This window comes from Cervus canadensis, chromosome 25 (genome assembly GCF_019320065.1).
Source record: "Cervus canadensis isolate Bull #8, Minnesota chromosome 25, ASM1932006v1, whole genome shotgun sequence".
NCBI lineage: Eukaryota > Metazoa > Chordata > Mammalia > Artiodactyla > Cervidae > Cervus > Cervus canadensis.
The window spans coordinates 27,952,414-27,973,060 of NC_057410.1; the positions used below are offsets into that span (position 1 = coordinate 27,952,414).

The window sequence follows — 20,647 nt, forward strand, 5'->3', positions numbered from 1 at the left end:
ACTATTACACGCTGTTACATACTAAGTCGTTGTCTTGGACACTGTAGGATCCCCTTTGGAACTTAGAAGAAGAAAGGCTTGCTCCCAAGACACAGATCAGAGACAAAACAAAGTCTGAGTGGGCTGTTAGACCTGTCCAACTAGAAAAATGGCTTTGGAGCCATAGTGGGTGAGCTGAGCTCTATGGGAGAGTTCAGAAGCAGCATCCACAGGGGGTCAGCAAGTGAGAGGTGGACTCAGTGAGAAAATAGGTCTGAGGGAGGTGGCTTTCTGAAAACTCAGACGCGAGGAGGGTGCGGAGGGTTTGGATTTGGGGTTAATGGTGGATGCAGTGGGAAGGGGACGACATTCGGTGGAAATAATAGATGCGAGGACAAATTTATGATCTAGATTCCTAATAAACCTGGAGTTGGGGGGTGCTAGAGTCTTTGGGGGTGCAGGATTTGCTTAGCTGGTGCTCCTGGGGCCCCTTTTCACTGGTGGCTCTGCGTTAAGGCGTGTCACCACTAGAGGGCAGCTCTGCGTTGAGGAACAGAGTCTGCACATTTCAGTGGCGCCTCCTCTTTGCCTGACAGAGCAGCATTTTCCACAGTATTCCTTGGAACCGCAGGGCCCGTTTACTTCAGAGGGTGAGGGAAGCAGAGAGCCAGTCTCTAGCTGCCCCCCACACTCCGTCTTCAGTCAGGGCTCTTCGTGGGTCGGGACTCTGCTTGGGAAAACAGGTCCCACTGCTGAAGGAATCGAGAACACTGGCCTGGGGCAGCAGTCAGGGAGCTGTGTAGCCTGCACCGGTGACCCCCCAGATCCACCCCGCGCCTGTCCGCCGTGGCCGCCTGTGTCATCCAGGCCCTGGCTGCAAACCGCTGCCTCCTCCCCTTCCTCCTCCTCTGTGTCTCTGCGGGTGAACGTGGGGTCACCGCTGCGTGCGTGCGCCTGCGGGGGTTGTCCCTGCTGGGCCTGGTTCACCTGCTGCTTTGAGAAAGCCATCAGTAAACAGTCATAAGCGTGGCTACTCGGACCTTCCAGAAGTGGTTTTCAGATCACAGGCTGTGGCAGGTCTTGCTCTCAAGTTCACCCGGACTTGGGGGAATGGCGGACCATGCTTGCGGAGAAGGCCCCTCCACAGGCTGTCCCTTAAGGACTGGCGAGCTCCGGGGGAGTGGGCTCGCGGGCATTTCCCCGGGGTCAGAAGGAGGGCAGGTGGGGGATCGGGCAGGCAGCAGCGGGGCAGGCTCCAGTGACCCCCTTTCTGTGCAGGCGCTGCGGGTGATGGGGAAGATGATGCGGGAGTGCTGGTACGCCAACGGCGCAGCCCGCCTGACCGCGCTGCGCATCAAGAAGACCCTGTCCCAGCTCAGTGTGCAGGAGGACGTGAAGATCTAGCCGCCCCCCCCACAGCCGCCAGGCCGCGGGACCTACAGCCGAGCGGCCGCGTCGAGCATCAGATGGAGGCCTACCTCTCGTTTCTGCCCAGCCCTCTGTGGCCAGGAGCTTGGCCCACAGAGGGACAGAGCCCGGGAGACTCGCTCACTCCCACGATGGGTTTGAGACACAGACACCTTTGATATTTACCTCCTAGTGGCATGGAGCCTCTGAGAGCGAATGGCATGGAGAACTCAATGCCGCGACCCGGACCGGCTGTCGTGGGATGTCCCACAGAGCCCGGTGCCCCCAGCGAGGAGCCTGGTGTGGCGACACGCGGCCCGGGAGGAGCTGAGTGTGGCCCGGTGCTGAGCAGCACTGAGGGCTTTACCCCGGGACCAACCCCAGTGCAGCGAGCGGCCCCGGGAACCAGAAGGATGGCCCCTCCTGGCAGCTCCAGGTCTCCGGCTCCTCTCCGCCCGCGAGGACCCCTGGAGGGACTGCTGGTGCCTGTCTGTCCAGCCGTGTGTGCATGTGCCGAGGTGCGTCCCCTGTTGTGCCTGGTCTGTGCCACGCCCTTACACGTGTGTGTGTATACGTGTGTGTCTGTAGGTGCGCACTTACCTGCTTGAGCTTTTTGTGCATGTGCAGGTCGGGGCTGTGGTCGTCATGCCGTCTCTGCGTGCTGGTGCCTCTGTTCAGTAGTGAGCAGCGTCTAGTTTCCCTGGTGCCCCTCCTGGTGGTCTCCCTCCCCACCCCTCCTTCCAGAACCCCCGCTCCACAGTGGTACCCCACCCCCCAGCAGGCTATTCCGCCTGCCCCTGTGTCGCCTGGCCCTCCTTCTCCACTTCAGACTGTGGAACCAAAGCTGGCCCAGTTGTCCGCGGCAGGCGAGGCTTTTGGGTCCAAATGTGAGGGAGGAGGGTGGGATGGGCAGGGCAAGAATCTCGGCGGAAACCTGGGGTGTTGTGGTCAGCGGCCACCGTGGGAAATGAGCCAGCCTAAGGGCATCATCCTCGGCAGCGTCAAGGAGGGGCCGAGGAATTTGCAGCCCAGACCTGGGGAGACTCAGACTGGAATGTCACATCTGTCTTTCATATCCCAGATTCTGGAGACAGCAGTGTGTATTTTCGGTGGTGGTGGGTTTAGGGCGGGGAAGGGAAGCGGGGATGAGGACTGGGGAGGGAGGCTGGGGGGGGGGGAGGCATCTGCATGGGTCTTTTACTGGGTTATCCGATCATGGTGGAGGGAAGATGTGAGACTTGCATCCACTTCAGGGGCTTTACTAAAGGGAACAGCCTGAGCTGAACCTGTTATTTAACCTGAGTGTAGTATTTAACGACGTCTAGAAGCACGGTTGTGGGTGGTGGTTCGGTCAGCATATCTTAGGTATATAATAACTTTGAAGCCATAACTTAACTGGAGTGGTTTGGTTTTCTTTTCTTTCTTTTTTTTTTTTTTTTTTTAATTTTATTGGGAGGGTCTGGATTTTAACTTTTTTTAAATACTGTTAAGTTTTTATAAAAGGAAAACCATCTCTATGTGATAATTACCTCTCAATCCATTTGTTTTTAAGGAAATCCCTATAAAAACAACCACACAAAAAAAATGCTTCAATCAGACGCACACAGCTCAATCACACTGGAAATATCTGTCCTTGTACCTGAGCCTGCTCCCCCCCCACCTCAGCTGCAAGAGTTCCTCTGCCCTGGGGGTTGGTCTCGCTGGCGTCCTACCTCCCTGCCCAGTCCCACCCAAAGTGGGTTTTGCACTGGGGCTTTAGCTTTTTGTGCGTCACCCACAGGTTGCACCTTCTCCTCCAGGCACTCACTCAGCGGACACTCGCTGAGTGCCAGCTGGGTGTCAGGCACCATGCTGGGTGCTGGGAAATACAGCTGTGAACAAAGATAGGCTTGGGTCCTGCTCTTGGAGCGCTGACAATGGGACTGACTCAAGTCAGGGGGTGCCTATCTTGAGACCAGAAGTTTTCATAGTTGGTTCTGAGCCTTTTGAGCCTGGAGCGATTGCTCTTATACAAGACCACTAAGGAGGCGAGGATGCCCCCCTGTCCCCCACCAAAGAGGCCGGTGGTGGGCAGTGAAACCCCCCATCACTGCGTTCATCCAGAGCCCCCTTCCTGCCCCCCAGGGGAGGCACAGTGTGTGTGCAGCCTCAGCCCATCCCTGCCTCTAGCCCAGCGATTCTCTGCCAAAGCTTGTGGAGGAGGGGGGAGCCCTCCCCCCACTTCCATCCGTCTCCCCAGTGCCCTGGCCTTCCTATTTATTTTCCCGGTGTAGTGCTTCTTTCCTTGCGTTAAAGGAGATCTTCCCCTCACCCTTTGGGCCAATTTACTGGCTACTGATTAATTTCCCTTAAATACCAATTGTGTCATTAGGGGGATCTTCTTTCCCTACCCCTGCTGACGCGCTTCCCCCTTCTTGTCTGCCCTCCGGCAGAGCTTGGCGGGTTATGGGAGCTGATGGAACTCAGACTCCTCACTCCCTGCCTCAACCAGCCTCTGGGATCTGCCGACACTCCTCGACCCAGGGACTCCTAAGCCACTAGCCCACTGCCCAGGTGGCCCAGCTGTCCTCACCACACACTCCTCCACCTCCGGGGAAGACTCAGCAGTTCTGGGGGGAAGCTCCCAGCCCCACTGCCGCCACTCTTAACCCACGAGTTAGGAGTTAGAGAGTTGGGGAGAAACTAAAGCTGTGGTTTTGGCTCCCTGAGGCTAACCCTGATCCATAGGGCTACCTGCACCTCTGGATTTTGGATTCACAGACCAAGTCCAAGCCCGTTCTTAATGTCGCCATCAAGGCCCCTGAACGGCATTCTCGGTACTTCTGTTTGTTTTTGTACATTTTATTAGAATGGACTGTAAAATAGCCACTTAGACACTTTACCTCTTCAGTATGCAAATGTAAATAAGTTGTAATATAGGAAATCTTTTGTTTTAATATAAGAATGAGCCTGTCCAATTTCTGCTGTACATTATTAAAGTTTTATTCACAGAGCCTCTCTGGTGCTGTCTGTTTGACATCTGTAGACCGACTGGCTGCCCGGCCTTTGTCAGGGGAGTTGGGCAGATGCTCTCAGGTAGTATCTTTCCCCTCCCACTTGCCAGGGCATGATGTTCATGAACATCTGCTACAGCAGCTCACGTCAGAAGAGAACCTGATTGGAACATCGGGAGGGTCTTCCTGAGGCTGTTTCTCTGCATTTCATAGAGGGAGGGCCTGGCCTGGAGAGGGAATGGAGGACAAACTCAACACCTTCTCTTGGGCTTTGTCTGTATTTGTCTTTTGGCAGTTTTCTCTTTATATAAAAGAGGGTCTTGATCCTGGTAAGTCACAAGCCACCTAGTCTCCACAGCAGCCTAGACCCTCCTCAGTTTTCGCTTCCCCACTCCTGACTTGGAGTAGAAATGTGAATTTGGGGATGGGTTAGGGGACTTTGATATGGGAGTGTACAGTGGTTACTCTGGGATTTTCAGTGTGTGGGTGGCTGTGAATGTCTTTAAAAATCTCTAGGCCGAGGAACCCAAGAGACAAAGTCTAGAATCATAGGATCTCAAGTTTAGACGGGACTCCAGAGGTCTACCACCCATCACGTGCTTGACTCCCCCACAGCATCCCCGCCAAGTGGCCATAGCCTCATGCCGTGACACTCAGGACCACAGCCCCCACCTGCTGGCCATCTGCTCAGCGGACAGCTCTTCTTTGCATAGAACTGGGCAGCCTCCCTGTGAGTTCTCTCCACAGATGGTTCAGAGCACTAATTCACTCTTCCATTTAAGGTCCCTTAAAATACTTGAAGTCAGCTGTTATGTTTTCATGAATCTTGCAAAGCTTAGAGCTTCTACCATTAATATTAGCAAATACTTACTTAAAAGTTACTGTGTGCTGGGCAGTGTGCCAAAATTGGCCTTACGTACATGAACTGCTTTCATCCTCAAAACAACATGAGATGGCCATTATTATCCTCTGTGGATTAGGAAACTGATGGTTAGAGAAGACAAATTGCCCACGTACGTAGCTCACAAGGGTGGAAAAGACCTTGGGTCCAGTGTCTGGCCAGAGACTGCAGCCCCTCAGCCTCGGCACATCCTGCCTCCATGACGCCGTGTCCTTCCCCCACGCTGGCTGCTTCCCAAGAACCTGGCTGGAGCCTGGGGCCACGGAGGGCACGTAGCAGTCCACCCGGACATTGACTAGGACATTGACTAGGACAGACTAGGATGAGAATCCCAGACTGTTTGACACCTTCAGGTCACATCCCAGGACTGCACCGCATGTCGCGGGCTGAGTAAAATCCAGCCCCCCTCCTTCATCCTGTATGTGAGAAATTGGTATTTTTGAACTCAAGTACAGGATGTTATGTGTTTACCCCATTAAATTTTACCATAGAACCTGCCAATAGCTCCAGCCTTCTCAATATTTTAAAATTCTGATTTGTTACCCAGAGTTTTCTATTGTCCTGTCATCTGAGACTGTTGGACTGGAGAAAATCAAGCAACTTTCCTCTAGAAGTTGGCTTTTAAGTCTGGCATACATCCCAGTAACCCAAATCAGCCACTAATTAAGTTGTCCTTGCATCCTGGCCAGAGTTCTTTAATGGGCAAAATAACAGCAAAGGCACAAGCACCTAGCAGATGTAGCAAGGTATTCTTGTGTTTGTCGAAAGGAAAGGTGAAGTGGGTTATAGTGGACCTCATCCCAGTTCAAAAGCTAATCAGTAGTGAGTCATCTTGCCAACTATGGACCCCAAATCCACTAGGCTAAGAACTGCAGGTTCAACTTCCATCATTTTGAAAATCAGAAGGCAACCACACTGGGACCTCTTCATGTGCCCTTGAAGGTTACTAACATTTCACCTTTGTAAGGCCCATGACACAGGAGACCTGAATTCGTTTGAATGTGGGGGTTTTGTTGCCCACATTTAAAATTTCTGTCCCTGCCGTCCTCCCACCAGACCATGTCTTCTGATCTACAGTCTGGATCTTGCTAAATACAACCAAAACAGAATGAGGGGTAGAATAGCAAAAGTTTAAGAGACACCCAGGAACATGTGAGGGACATGTAATGAAGGCCTGGGGAAAGCTTTGGGTCAAGACAGGAATGGTTTATTAGGGTTCACCAGAGAAATGAAACTAATAGCCTGGATGGATAGATATTTAAAAGAATTGATTCACACAACTGTGCGGCTGGCAAATCTGAAATCTGCAGAGCAGAGAGAGAGGCTAGAGAAACAGGAAAGAAGATAGTCTGGAGGCAAAATTTCTTCTTCCTCAAGGGACGGCAATCTTTTAAGCCCTTCAACTGATTAGGTAAAGCCCATCCACCCTATGGAGGGTTACCTGCTTTATTGCAAGTCTGTTGATTTAAATGTTAATCACACCTAAAACATAACTTCACAGTAACATCCAGACTTGTCTTTGACCAAACCCCTGGCACCACACCCCAAGAGGAGTTGGGCATCCCATGGCCAGACAGGATCAGATTTAAGGAATATGGCAGATAGCTCTGGATCCACCTGGGAGTGGTCCTTGGAGGTCAAGGATGGAGGACAATGGGATAGGAAAGTTAAAGGAACAACAGGATGGACTGGGCTCTAAATTCATTATTATTAAGTAAGAAGCATTTGTTCAACAACCTTAGTGTGTAAAGCAGTAGGCAGAACAGAAGGACGAACAATCTGTGGCCCCTGCCCTTCGAGATGGAGAGAATCTGTACAGAGAACAGGAGGGCAGGTTTTAGCAAGTCCTGCTACACAGCCATGTGTAACGCGTCATGGAAGCACAGGTGAGGTGCCTAGGGAAAGCCAGTCCTCCAGGGGCTCCTGACCGGATAGAATGGATTAGTTAATAGGTAATTACAATGGAGCGAGTTAAGTGCTATGATAAGGGCAGACATGTAATACTCTGGGAACACAGGAAGATGGGGTCAAGAGAGGTGATGTCTCATCTATTTTGGGTTCGGCATTGGCCTACTGACTGGGGACGGGAGATTTGGTCAAAAAGAGTGTCACCGTTCAAGAACTAAAGGTGGGACCTCCCTGGTGGTCCAGTGGTTAAGAGTCCACCTGCCAGTCCAGGGGACACAGGTTTGATCCCTAGTCCAAGAAGATTCCACATGCCATGGGGCAACTAAGCCTACGTGCCACAACTACTGAACCCATGCTCTAGCACCTGTGCTCTGCAACAAAACCACCAAGAGAAGCTACTACAATGAGAAGCCCACACACCTCAAGGAAGAGTAACCCCGGCCGGCTGCAAATAGAGCAAGCCCAGGCACAGCAAGGAAGACCCAGCACAGCCAAAAGTAATTAATTAAAAAAAAAAGAAGAAGAACCATAAATGTTCAATATCCTAGAGCAAGGGAGCCAGGGTGCACAGAGGAAATCTCTTAGAGCTGCTGAGAAGTCAGGACTGCATCCCAAGGGCCACCAATGCTACCACCTCCCTGTAACAGCCACCTCAGGCTGCTAATCTCCATCACTTTCCCTCTTGAGTCCCGACAGGGTCTCCAAATTCTCAGTAGCATGTTTATGTGGAGTTGTCCTATAAGTGAACACCTCTTTGTCGTTCCGCATGTAGGAACAAGCCCTCGGTGGGTTCTGAGCAGCAGAGTCATGTGATCTTGTGTTTGCGGAAGAACACGGTGCTGACTTGAGAAGGCAATTACCGGAGTGGTAGAGCAGGAAACGCTGGAGGACAGGGAGAGGCAGTGGGTAGGACGCTCAGGCTGGGAGCACGGTCAGATGTGGACAGTGAGGAGGAGCCAGCTTCAGTTCGGAGTCTACAGGAGAATCTTAGCCCCGTGTACAGTGCTGTCCCCGGGAGAAGGAGCCAGGGGTGGACCACCAGAGCAGGTGGGTTTGCCAGGAGGGAGGAGATGTGGGGAGTCCGGGGCCCTGAAAGGTGTCATTTTCTTTCCTAGCTCTCTGTACCTGTCTGAAATGAGGCGGGATAAAATAATACATGCCCTCTGTCCTAAAAGTGCTAAGTGGATGCTGTAAGGAAAACTAGAGAGCTGACCCTGTCTCCCCTCTGCCAGTCTAACCTGTCCAAGCCTGAGATACTAATATCTTGCCATCCCACCTAAGGAGGCAAGATAATCCCTGACCTCTGACTGGGATCAGACTGAGAGGCCACTGTATCCAACACAAACAAACTGCCATGTCCGCCTTGCTCCAGTTCCCAGACGCCCCCCACTCCCACCCTCTGCCTCTGCTGCTGGGCTTCCCTGGACCCCAGTGCCACACAGAGACACTAGCCTGTGGAAACAGTTGGGAAATAGGAGCCATTAAAGAAAACAACCGCTCCCTGCCCAGTCAGCTGCCCACCAGCTGCCCAGGCCTCCCTCAGAGGCCTGCACCCGGGGCCCAGCCCCATTCCTTCCCAGACAGCCAGCTGAGTTCCAAGCCCTCGCCCTCCCACCTCCCACTCAGAAGCAGTGGCAACACCCCAGTCCTGGGATGAAATGACCATGGGAGAGCTCTGACACCGACTCAGACACCAGAGGGGCCTGGGCTTCTGCAGCTCTTGCCCTGAGTGTCTGGATCTCCTAATGGCAGCCGAGAGCTTGAGCAGGTGGGTGAGGACAGGACTCAAGGGACTGTTGATGGTTAGGTGTCTGGGAAAGGGCTTGTCTCAAAGAAGGAATCTCACCTAGGCCTCGTCCATTAGCCAAGCCCCCATGTCTGTGCCCCCCTCCACAGACCAAGCCCTGTGTACCCTGAGAGCTAGGAGCCAGGACAGCTGGAACGAAAGGATGCAAAGCCTGGGAAATTCTTCTGAAAGCCTGGCACTTGCTCAGGAATAAGGTACAGATTGAGTGCAGATGTCTGTGGAGCCAGAGCAACAGGGCTTTGCTTTTACCAGGAGGCTTCCTTGGGGAGGAGGGTGGAGTGGGGAGGTATCCTAGTATGAGGCTGCAGAGTGTAGCATGTCCCCCACCCCCATCCCCAGCGTTAAGGAGCTGCCGAAGATGGGATGAGGGGAGCAGATGCTACACTAGAGACTCAGGCTCAGGAGGAAGTGGAGGGTTGGAAAAGGCAAAGTTTTGCGGGCCCGGTGTACTGTCTGGCGCGTGCAGCTTCCTGCACAGAGGAAGCCCACTGGCTGTCCGCCCTCTCCCTGAGGAATGTCACCTGCAGCCAGGCTTAGATCACAAACACAGCTTCCTAACAGGTGTGAAACTCCAGAACTTGGTGACCAAAGCAGAGCTTGGCGTCTCAGCTGAACACGGTACTTCTCAGGTGGAAGAGGAGCTCTGGGTGGGGGTCCTTAAAGTGGGGCTCTAGCGCCTGCCGGACAGCCCTTCCCAGATTGATTGGAAGATTTTCCAAGAGATTCATGGCCAGCAGAGGGCACCACTACCCCACCGTATGGCATCCTGGGCTCCCCATTGCCTCCCTGGAGGAACTGGGAATATTGGGAGGAGGAAGCAGGCATGGATCTCTGAGCTCTCAGGGGGAGCTACCAACCGCTGAATTAAATAGTCTCCAGAGCCAGGGAGACTGGGCTCTTGTGGGTTCTAATGCTTGTTCTGCCACCATCTTTCCCTCCCTGCTTCAGTTTGCTGCCTCCATTGAATGAGGGCTTGGTTCACCTGGTGTCCACTCTGGACCACAAGGCCCTTTTCGGCTCTGAACTAGGATTTGAGGAAATCATGTGAGGAATGTGACAGAAATTGCATCTTCTGGGGCCACCTTTACTCTGGGGTTCTCCAGAGTGCCCTGCCTGGCAAGAGGCAGAAACTTGAGTTTCACTTCTCTGGTGCTGTTCTCTCGCTTGGAGGCGGAGAGGCAGACTGGCCTGGATGCTGACGGAAAGGCTCTGTCTCCACGTCAGTCTGAAGAAGGACTGTCTCAACAGGGCTTGCAGACACCAATGCTGTGACACCCATGGCATCTGCTCCCCCAGGTTTTAGGCAAGAAGGTGTCCCTTAGGTACCACTGTGGGATAGGTGGGGTGGAAGTACAGAAGCACTCATAAGACACCCTTTTGAGAGTCCCTTCAGGGATAGGCGAGGAGTGAAGAGAATAGAAACCATTGCCTCTCCTGCCTTCGCTCGCCTCCCCATCCCCACCCCCACCACAGATGCTGTCTGTCAGGAGCAGGCAGCAGACGGTCCAGGGGTCCATCTGTGCTACTGCTTCACAATAGAGCCCCGTGTTTCCCCACCAACGCCCCCTCGGCCCCTCAGCTGATGGCCACTTGGTGGTGCCAAGGGGGAAGGTGGGAGGAGGCAGAGGAAGGCTCTAAGGGAGCTGGTACTTGGCTCCTGGCCGTCCCCAATCCACCCCTGCCCCCCACCCAACAAGCATCCTGCCATCTGGACTTGTGTAATCACTGCGGGGTGGAGAAGCACCCCCTCCCACCCACACCTCCTACAGGGGCTGGGGCCCCAGGGGCCTGGGGTTGGGGGAGACAGACAGAGTCAGGAGACTAGGAAGCAAGAAGATGGAGACAGACCCGTGGACAGAGAGACACAGGAGACAGAAAGCCTTTCCTAACCTTCCCAGGTTGCTGGGTCACTAGGCCCTCTGTGCTCCACATACCATGCATCTAACACAGCACTGGTGCGTGCATCACTCCCTACTGACCAAGAGCCTCTGTGACCTGGCCTGGAGCAGGGCTTCAACCTAAGGCGAATGAAGAACAGCAGAAGACTGCATCACACAGTGGGTAGATTTCAGGCTCTGCAGGCTGCCCAGGTTTGAATCAGCTCTGTCACAGAGTGGCCTAGAGCAAGTTACTTGACCTCTCTGGGCCTCAGTTTCCTTCTCCGTAAGAGATGATGATGGTATCTATTTCATAGGGTTGTTATGAAGACCAAACAAGTTCATTCATGGATGTAATACACAGAACAGTGTGCACAGCACATGGTAAATGCTTCATAAATGTCAGCTATTAATATAAAGCATAACACAGATTTGGGAACACTGGAGGAGGGGACAGATGAGGACAGTGCATTCCTGGCTTCTGTTTAGCGGCAGACGTCGGGATGTGGAGCCCTCAGCTTGCGGTGCTGACGCCCTGTGGTGGCTGGCCACTCTTCAGACGCCAGGCCTGACCTACCACTTCCTCCTCTCACTTCTTATTCAGGTACCACTGACGACAGAGACTTCGGCTGGGTCATTCCCACCTCTCCCATAGGCTGGCAGCCACAGACAACACAGCCGAGGGTGGGGGGGAGGTGGTCCCCAAGAAGGGTCAGAGTATGGTTGAGCACCAACCCCCAATCCTGAGCACCCTCTCAGCGCACCATATGCCCTGCCATGAGTCAGCCCTACAGTGAGCATCTGTCTGCTGGAGAAAGGTTACCTGATCTCCAACATCAGGAGGTGAGGCTGATGGGCCAGAATTAAGTCTACTACTTTCTGGGTTTCCGTCTCTTCCCTTTTCCCTTGACCTGGGAAGGAGAGGCAGCTCTTTTCAACTGTTTCGGGAGCTATGTAAAGAGGAAACCCTGGACCCTTTCACCCCCTAGTGGCTTCTACACAGCTACTTCAGGGCCATCTTTTTTCTCCCACCAGAGACCTCACCCCTCCCCCTGCCTCCTTCTCCTAGCCTAAAGTCTTCTGCAGCCCCCTGGGTCTCCTCAAATCTTACTCTGGGCCTCCAAACCTCCTTCTAAAGACTCCTTACTGTCACTCCACCGCCAGACTCCTCGAATCTCTGAAGACATCCATCCCTAACTTTTCAAATCTCGTGCACAAGCCCTTTCACAGGCTCCCCCTCCCTCAGGTATCACAGAGACCCATACTCCGCCCCAGGGTGCCCTGGCCCGCCCCCATCCCCTCCCCGCTCCTTTCCGCGGCTAGCTTTTTTCCCTACGGGCGCTCGAGGTCCCCAAGAGTTTCCCCGGTCTAGGCAAGCCTCAGGAGCTGTGGGCGGGGCTCCGGAGCAGTGGGCTCCGCCCCAGGGGCGGAGCCAAACGCGCAGGAGGCGAGGCCGCTCCCTGCCCGCAGCTCCCCGCCCGCCCCACCAGCCCGCCCCGCTCCCCGAGCCTATAAAGGGAGGCGACCCACCACCCTCCAGGCTGGCATCCTAGAGCCACCGCCAGCCGCGCCGCGCAGAGGAAGCGCCGCCAGAGAGGGGCGCCGGAGCCATGACCCTTCGCCGACTCAGGAAGCTGCAGCAGAAAGAGGAGGCGGCGGCCGCCCGAGACCCCGCCGCTCGGGCTCCTGACTCGGAAACCGCTCCCGCCGCTCCGACCCCGACCCCAGCCTCGGGCCCCCCTGCTGCAGCCGCCAGCCCTGGGACCCCCGGGGACGAGCTGTACGCCGCACTGGAGGACTACCACCCCGCCGAGCTGTATCGCGCGCTCGCGGTGTCCGGGGGCACCCTGCCCCGCCGAAAGGTGCGTACCTCCCCAACTCCCGCGGACCCCCTCGGCCCCCGGTACCCTGTGGTGTCCCTTTCTCAAGACCAGAGCTACCCGCCACGGTCCCCATGGACGCCTGCCGATCCCCACCCACACCATGCTCCTGGGGTCCCCGAGTCCCCCAGTTCCTCCCCCGCCCTCTGACCCCCACGGACACGTTCAGATCCTGCTGGGTCCCCTCGATCCTCTGCTCAGAAGGCGCAAACTACCCCCTCCCCGACTCCACGCCGCTCGCGAGCTGGGCGGCTCTCCACTCCCCACCGACGCCGCCCGGTCTCGCTGCTCTCCTTCCGGCTGCTTCCCCGAGTCCCTGTCCCCTCGCCCCAACTGGCCATCGGCACCCCACCCCAGCCCCGCCTCCCCGCGTCCAGGAGTATTGAGGTCCCCAGGATCCCCCCTCCCGGGCTTCTCCCGTGGGAGCAAGAGGCCTCGAGCTGGGGTCCGGCCGCTAGTCCAGTCAAGTTGAGAGTCGGCGGGCCCGGGGTGGGACTCTCGCCGAGGAAGTGCCTGCGGCGCCGCCGATTCTGAGAGCTCACCCTTCAGAGGGGTCGCCGGATTCCTGGGCTCAGCCGCCTCGCCCTGCCTCTGAGGTGCGGGGCGCGAGGCCACGGCTCCCTGGACGTCAGCCGCGACCGGACGCTGTGGGAGGGGTCGCAGGGCGCCCGCTGGGCAGGAAGGATGCGGGCCGCGCCCGCCCTCGGAGTCTCCCCCTCCGCCGGGCTTTTCCTCTCGCCCGAGGGGGACCCGAGCGCTCAGAAAGAAAACTCAAGACTCAGGTTAAGGAGAGGGGACTGGTGGCCTTTCCCAGCTCAGCCCCCCTCCTCTTCCTCTGGCCCCTGGCTCCCCCCCCCAACACAATGAACAGCTTGTTGAGAATTTGCATTTTATGAAAATCGGGTGGAAAGACAAAGGGGTCTCTCTATGCTGCCCAGTCCTTCCTCCCTGGCCCGTTTGGGAACTGTCCCCACCCTTGAGGCCCGTCTGTAAGGTTCTAGAGAAGGAGGGCTTACTTCTCTTCCTGGCCTCGGGGTAGCCTGGGGGGAGGGTTAACCAGTGCACTGACCAGGAAGCTCCTGGGTTGTTTGCGGCACACGGGACAAGGGCTGGTCTGGAACTGGGCTTCTTCCAAGCATCAGTCATTAAGGGAGGGAAAGACACTGCTTTAGTTTCTCAAGGACCCAAAAGAGGTAGGGTTCCCTCAGCTCTGTCATCCCTCACACCAAAAACCAAACGAAACCAACCAAACAACAATGATAACAAAACCTCCCCATCTCTCTCCTTGAGTGTAGTGAGACTAGAACAAGTCTGAGATCTAAGTTTTTGTTTTGTCCCAGAAAGCAACAACATGTATCACAATGCTGAGAGGCCCAGGTGGAGCTGGGCACAGCTGGCCACCTGCAGCTGGACTCCATAGTTTGAGGGAGGGGGCTTGGCCCCTCTATCCCCCGCCTTTCCATGATCAAGCTGAGATTCCAGCCTTCTAGACCAGGGCCCCTGACCCCAGCTCCTGCAAGCCACTCTTTGTGACTGAGAAATTAGGAGAGATCTGACTGGCCTTGGGGCTCTGAAATGTCTTGATAGGCAAGCCCAGGGGCCCCTGCCCTTCTCTGAATAATATCTGAATAGGAAGAGCCCCTGCTTCACCGTTTGGGGTCTAGGGTGCCGGGCCCCTGCAGACATGCACCCTGGGGGCAGAGGCTATTCTACCTAGAGTCATGAGAACTCCCACCCCTCCAGAGTAGGAACCAGGACAGGACTTAGAGGTTCATGCATCTGGAGCCCAGGAGATTGTTGTGTTCCCAAGGTCCCAGCTGTGGGGATAAAGCTTAGGGAGAAAGCTGTGGAGTGATACTGGTGGTGGCACTCTGCAGGGTTAATTACCCCGGCACCAGAGCAGGTATGGAGCTGGAACAGGACAGACAGGCAACAGGAAGTGAGATGCTGGGTCTAGGACTTGAGCCCAGGAGAGGAACCCCCAAAAGGAGGGCTCTCAGCATCTGCTCCAGGACACCTCCCTCTCACCTGCTTCTTCCTGACTCTCTTTCCCACCCAGGGCTCAGGATTCCGCTGGAAGAACCTCAGCCAGAGCCCTGAGCAGCAGCGGTGAGTCACCATTCCCCCCGCCTCTGCCCTGGTCCAAAGGATGCGGTGCTGGGGAGGGGGCAGCATGACGCAGCATCGCAGCCCACCCAGGGGGAGTCACGCTCCCACCCTTTCAGCACGGTGCCCTCACCAGGAATGAGGGGCAGGTGGGGGTGTGGGCTGTGTGAAGGGGGTGGCGGAGGAAGGAGGGAGGGACTTTTGAGTCATCAGGTGCTCCTTAAACCACCCCCAGTCCCTGCCAGTCACCCCTCCCTGGAGAAATCTGGATCTGGGAGCGGGGAAGCAGGAGAAGTTTGGGGGGCTCCCCTGGGCCTTCCCAGCCCAGCAAACCCTGAAGGCCCAAACCATGGCAAGCTGCATCCAGCTGCTCGACTGTCTGGCCCTGCACCCAAAACCTCAGTGCTCTGCTGGTCCCATCGGTGGTGGCCTCTAAGGAAGGGCCTGAGGTGAGGGCAGAAGGACTAGCCCTACTGCGCCTGTGTCCCATCCTGATGTGAGCCTGGTTTCTAAAATGGATCAGCAGACTATGGCCTGCTGGCCAGATTGGCCTTGAGCTGAGAGTTGTTTTGATATTTCTAAAGGGTTGTAAAAATAAAGACAAAGAACAATATAGGACAGAGGCTGTCAAATAATTCAGGTCTCGAAAGGCTGAAATATTTACCGTCTGACCCTTTGCAGAAAAACTTTGCCAACCCTTTTAGAAAAGCAGACAGCGCTGGAATAGACACAGTCATCCTGCCCCCCACCCCCACCCCGGCCCGAATACACACAGAGGGGGAAAGGCCTGCTTTCAAAGCAGGGAGGAGCTCGCGCTGGGGTAGGAGTTGCTGATCAGCATTTGTGGGGGTATGTGGGTCAGGCTGGGCACCGAGAGGCCTGGGTCTCCAGGGCCTTGCTGAGGCCGAGAGACTTGAAGAGGACTTTGGAGGCTGCTTCAACTCGGCTTCTGGTGGGGCGGGAAGGAAGGGGGTGGGAGTGGGCAGAGGAAACTCTGGGCTCCCCCAGCAGGCGAGGATCTGGAGCTGCTCCAAACCATTGTGTCCAGTGGGCAGGCCTTCAGTGCGGGAAGGGGCGGCCTCGAGGCTCCCCTCCCCCCAGCTCTCACATCTGGTGGGCTGGCCTCACCACAGCTGGGAGGAGCCGCTGGGGTCCTGGCTGAGCCTCGTGACTGGCCTCTGGGGGTGGGGCCAGCCCTCTCCCCAAGGCTCTGGAGCAGACAGCGCTCCAGGCTGTCTGGGGCCGAATTAGGGGCCGACCGAATTGGGGGCCTCAGCTAGTCAGTCAGTAGTATTCTGGGGCTCACTAGGAAGCTGGGAGTGTGGCCGAAAAACTCAGCTAGTTCAACTGGCTCTGGGGGCTGGCCATTGCAGTGTGTCCCCCACCAGAGGGGATTGATTTTGTGTGGCTTGATGAAGCTGATTTCAGTAAGGGGAAAGCCATCCCGACAGCCTGGGATGAGTGTGGCTTGTCATTGGAGACAGTGAGCCCTGCCTGGATGTTCCAGAGCAGACTCTGGCATCAGCAGAGGGCCACATTATGGGCCCACCAGGCTCCTCTTTAATCCTGACGGACTTGATGAGATGGCCCCTGTGTCTCCTGCAGGAAAGTGCTGACTTTGGAGAAGGAGGAGAACCAGACCTTTGGCTTTGAGATCCAGGTGGGAGAAGCTGGGTGCAGAGGGAGGGAAGGGTTGGGAGGCCGGTCTGAGGGACGGCTGGATCCTGCCCCACCCCTGGGCTGAGGGTCCCCTTGCCTGTTACAGACTTACGGCCTTCACCACCGAGAGGAGCAGCGCGTGGAGATGGTGACCTTTGTCTGCCGGGTTCATGAGTCCAGTCCTGCCCAGCTGGCGGGGCTCACACCAGGTGGGGCCTGAGCCCAGGACACGGGGCAAGCAGAGGGGGCAAGAAATCCAATCAGTTCCCCTTCCTCCTCCTATTTTGAGAAGGCCAGAAAGAAGAATGAGTTGGATCAAGGCAAATTTTCCATTTACTGTATGATCTTGAATATTCCCATCTGTACATTGGGGGCAGTAACATGTCCTCACATCAGTGTGGTGAGGGGCTTTCCCGGGCACAAAGCCAGGGCCTGCCTGGTAAACGGCAGATGTTGCCACGGCTATTCTGGCTCCTCCTGGCGATCTGGCAACCCAGCATGGGCAGGAGTCGGGGAGAGAGCAAGTCCATCTTGTTCCCAACCTGGCCCATACTGGGGTACCCGTGATACTTCCTCTAACAAGGACATGGTGCTGCCAGTAGGAGACCTTTGGGACTGGTCAAATCTAGAGCCCCAAGTCCTAGGAAGGGGCAGCCTGAGACTGCATGAACTGACCCCCACCCCTCCTACCCAATCCTATCACTGTTTTCTTCCTGAAGTCCTCATCTCGTTGCCCATTCACCAGCAGCCTCTGGTAGCTAAGTGGTATACTGCAACTTTGCAAGGTAGTTTCACATCCCCATGGTAGCCACCACAGGGGTCCACACTTCCTTTTCCAACTGGGCAGTGAGTCCTAAGAGAGGGTGGTCTGCTCTGCTGGAGGTCAGGAGGCTCTGCAGCAGCCTAGGGTGTCAGAGGTTAAGGCCTCAAGCTTGGAGGCCAGTGTTAGTTCCCGGCGTGGTGCTCCTCACCCTCCTGCCTTCCTGTCTCAGCTGGGTCTCGCTGGTGACAGCCTGTGGGCTGGACCAAAATAACCAGCTCTGGGGGAAGCCCAGGCTTGCTGAAAGGGCTCAGCCTTTGGGGACAGAGCTTCCTAAGAGTGAGATGCGGATGTGGGTGTTTGAGGGCCCTGGCCCCTATGCTAGGGTGCCAGGTCTGGACAAGATTGCCCCAGAACCATGAGTGGAGGTGGGGAGCTCAGGAGAGTTCTCTGGGGTTTGTGGTGAAGGTAGGGGGCTGGAATTCTTCTGCATGCCCAGTGGAGCAAATGCTGATCCCCTCTCTGCCTGGCAGGGGATACCATCGCCAGCGTCAATGGCCTGAACGTAGAAGGCATCCGACATCGGGAGATTGTCGACATCATTAAGGCGTCTGGCAACGTTCTCAGGTACATCCAGGTGCTGTGGTCCCTAGGGAATTCCTGAGCCCAGCCTTTCTTCCCCACCCTGGGGGCCCACTCATCCTTTGATTCCCCTGTCTTCTCAGACTGGAAACTCTGTACGGGACATCAATCAGGAAGGCGGAACTGGAGGCTCGTCTGCAGTACCTGAAGGTAAAGCAGCCTGGAAACCATCCAGCCGCCAGGCTCCTCTTCAAAACCCCTGCCCCTGCAGGCCCCGCTGGTTTTTTGGTTTTTGGTTGTGCTGGGTCTTAGTTGTGGCATGTGGGATATTCATTGTGGCACACAGGATCTTTAGTTATGGCATGGGAGGCTTAGTTCCCTCTCTGGGAACACAGAGCCTTAATCACTGAACCACCAGAGAAGTCCTCCCACTCTTTTTGGGGGGTCGTTTATCTGCCTGAACCTCCTTTTAACTTTCAGGTTTCTTCTGTGTACTCCCTGATCCCTCAGTCTGTAGCCACCTCTGGTTAGGTTCTTGCTGACTCCTGACAGTGAGGTGGGTGTGTCTCTTGCAGCAAACCCTATATGAGAAGTGGGGAGAATACAGGTCCCTAATGGTGCAGGAGCAGCGGCTGGTGCATGGTGAGTAGATGAGTGGTGTGAAGGGCCACTTAGGCCCCTACCTATACCCCCATACCTGCTTCCCCCAAAACTAGTGGGTTACTTCCTCCTTCAGGTGAAGAAAGGTTTGCCGAACTACTACTCTGGGTACAATGCTGCCCTGAGCTGGGGTCCACATATTTTCATTCTCACAATAGTGCCCTGAAGGAAACTACTACACAGAACCATCTCCATCTTACAGATGGGAACACCAAGGCTCCAAGAGCGTGTTTCAGGCCCCTTTCGTGACTCTTGTGTCATAAGCGACCCTCATAAGGATCTGAGTGTATAATTCGTGTTTTACAGACCAGGGAAGTAGGGTTCAAAGTTTTGGCTTGCCCAAGGGCCACACTGATGGTCAACAGGAAGGAGCGAAGGCCCCCCATCCGTGCCTTCTGACGCCCCCCCCCCCCGCCCCCCGTGTCTTCTGCCCCCAGGTCTCGTGGTGAAGGACCCGAGCATCTATGACACGCTGGAGTCGGTGCGCTCCTGCCTGTACGGCGCGGGCCTGCTCCCGGGCTCGCTGCCCTTTGGGCCTCTGCTGGCCGCCCCGGGAAGCTCCCGCGGGGGAGCGCGGCGGACCGGGGGCGACTCGGACGATGCAGTCTACCACACGTGCTTCTTCGGGGGCACTGAGACGCCTGCGCCCCCGCCGCCGCCGCCGCCACCGCCCCTCGCGCGCCTGCCGGGACCGGGCGCGGTCGACGCTCCGGCCCCGGGGACCCGGGCGATGCTGAGCCGCAGCGCCAGCGTGCGGTGCGCGGGCCCCGCGGGCGGCGGCGGTGGCGGCGGCGGCGGCAGCGCCGCGCTCTGGACTGAGGCCCGCGAGCAGGCCCTGCGCGGCCCCGGCCTGCGCAAAACCAAGTACCGCAGCTTCCGCCGGCGGCTGCTCAAGTTCATCCCCGGACTCAATCGCTCCCTGGAGGAGGAGGAGAGCCAGCTGTAGGGGCGGTGGCGGGCGGGGGAACGTATTTATTTATTTATTCTTTCCAGCCAGTGCAAAAAGGGGGCGGGGGCGGTCGCTCGGCCGCCAAGGGGACCCCAAGAGCCCAGAGCAGCGGGAGAGGGTCCTTGGCAACCCCAGCTGGTCCTGGCTAGTCTCTGCAGGGTGGTGAACCCCAGCCCCAGGCCTCTTTACTCGTCCTCCCCCAAACTACACTGGGAGGTGGGCACAGGCGAACCGGAGAGTTCGGTGTTGGGAGAAGTTCTGGGGCCCAAAATGGGACGTGCCGTCCTACATCTGGGTCAGTAGTGCCTTGTGGGGTGTCCAGGAAAACTCCTCCAGGTGGGGGGACCCTGTCCCACGAAGCCCTCTCCTCAGCTTTACTTGCTCCCCACCCTTGGCCTTGCGGATAAATGGCCTCCGCCCGGTCGTTCCCCTGCCCACCCCACACAGACACAGTTCCAGTTATCCAGTGGGCGCCTGAGGGGGCCCAAGGTGCTGGTCTCCCTCCCTCTCAGCCTTGACCCTTAAGGGCTTGGCCCCCCTAGGGGCCTGTAACTAAGTGGGGTCCTCCTGGGCAGGGGTCCTGGGTCCTCTGCCTTGGGAGATAGGAATGGGCACATCCGGGTGGGGTGAGGGCAGAGTACAGACTGTTGCACCGTTTTGCATATTGTTGCTTCTGAACCACAAACTGTATAAAATGGACGGTTTTTTGCATCTGTGTCAGTGTGGTGACTGCCTGAGGGGGAGGATTGGGCTCCGGCAAGCTCTGACTCCACCACTCCGCCCCTCAACACACACACAGACACACACACACTATATTTTACATCTTATTTGCCTGGAGCCTGCAGCCAGGGAAACAGACTGGGGGATTCTGACTTACATGTATGGGCTTGAACTAGAGGCCCTACACTGCTTCGGAACTTGGGCCTCTTGTTTAATGCATCTGGAACCGCCCCCTCCCCAAATACCACAACAGGTGGGGTCGAGGTTCCTCTAAACCTAGCCTTGGGTAAACAACTGTTTGGCCGCTCTCTCTCCTAGGAATTTGGGGCCTCCTGCTTAGGAGTTCCTAGCCATCATCCAGCCAACCTGTGACAAGCCAAATCACTGGTCACTCATTCTAGAACTCCTCAAAGGTGTCCCATCACTCCCAGAATAAGATCCTAATTCCTACGCAGGCAT

The 20,647-nt window shown here is 56.3% G+C and overlaps 2 protein-coding genes and 1 long non-coding RNA gene across 3 annotated transcripts in view; 2 read left to right on the forward strand and 1 right to left on the reverse strand.

The window, feature by feature from the left end:
• The window catches only part of ACVR1B (activin A receptor type 1B), a 34,467-nt gene extending 30,089 nt beyond the window's left edge, over positions 1 to 4,378 (forward strand). The window contains exon 9 of the mRNA XM_043446523.1: positions 1,258 to 4,378. Within this exon, the coding sequence (XP_043302458.1) occupies positions 1,258 to 1,383 (126 nt within the window). The 3' untranslated portion in view covers positions 1,384 to 4,378. The remainder of the gene's footprint in view (positions 1 to 1,257) is intronic.
• On the reverse strand, positions 2,810 to 13,520 carry LOC122427225. Its single transcript, XR_006265369.1, has 2 exons — positions 13,295 to 13,520; positions 2,810 to 4,606 (listed from the first exon to the last, which is right to left on the reverse strand). It is a non-coding gene; the product is annotated as an uncharacterized LOC122427225 (long non-coding RNA).
• TAMALIN (trafficking regulator and scaffold protein tamalin) lies at positions 12,392 to 20,179 on the forward strand. The gene is made up of 8 exons (XM_043446524.1): positions 12,392 to 12,734; positions 14,812 to 14,861; positions 16,464 to 16,518; positions 16,624 to 16,726; positions 17,811 to 17,904; positions 18,003 to 18,069; positions 18,435 to 18,501; positions 18,957 to 20,179. The coding sequence occupies exons 1-8, from the start codon at positions 12,483 to 12,485 to the stop codon at positions 19,463 to 19,465; spliced, it is 1,197 nt and encodes a 398-aa protein (XP_043302459.1). The 5' UTR covers positions 12,392 to 12,482; the 3' UTR covers positions 19,466 to 20,179.
• The last annotated feature ends 468 nt before the right edge of the window (positions 20,180 to 20,647 follow it).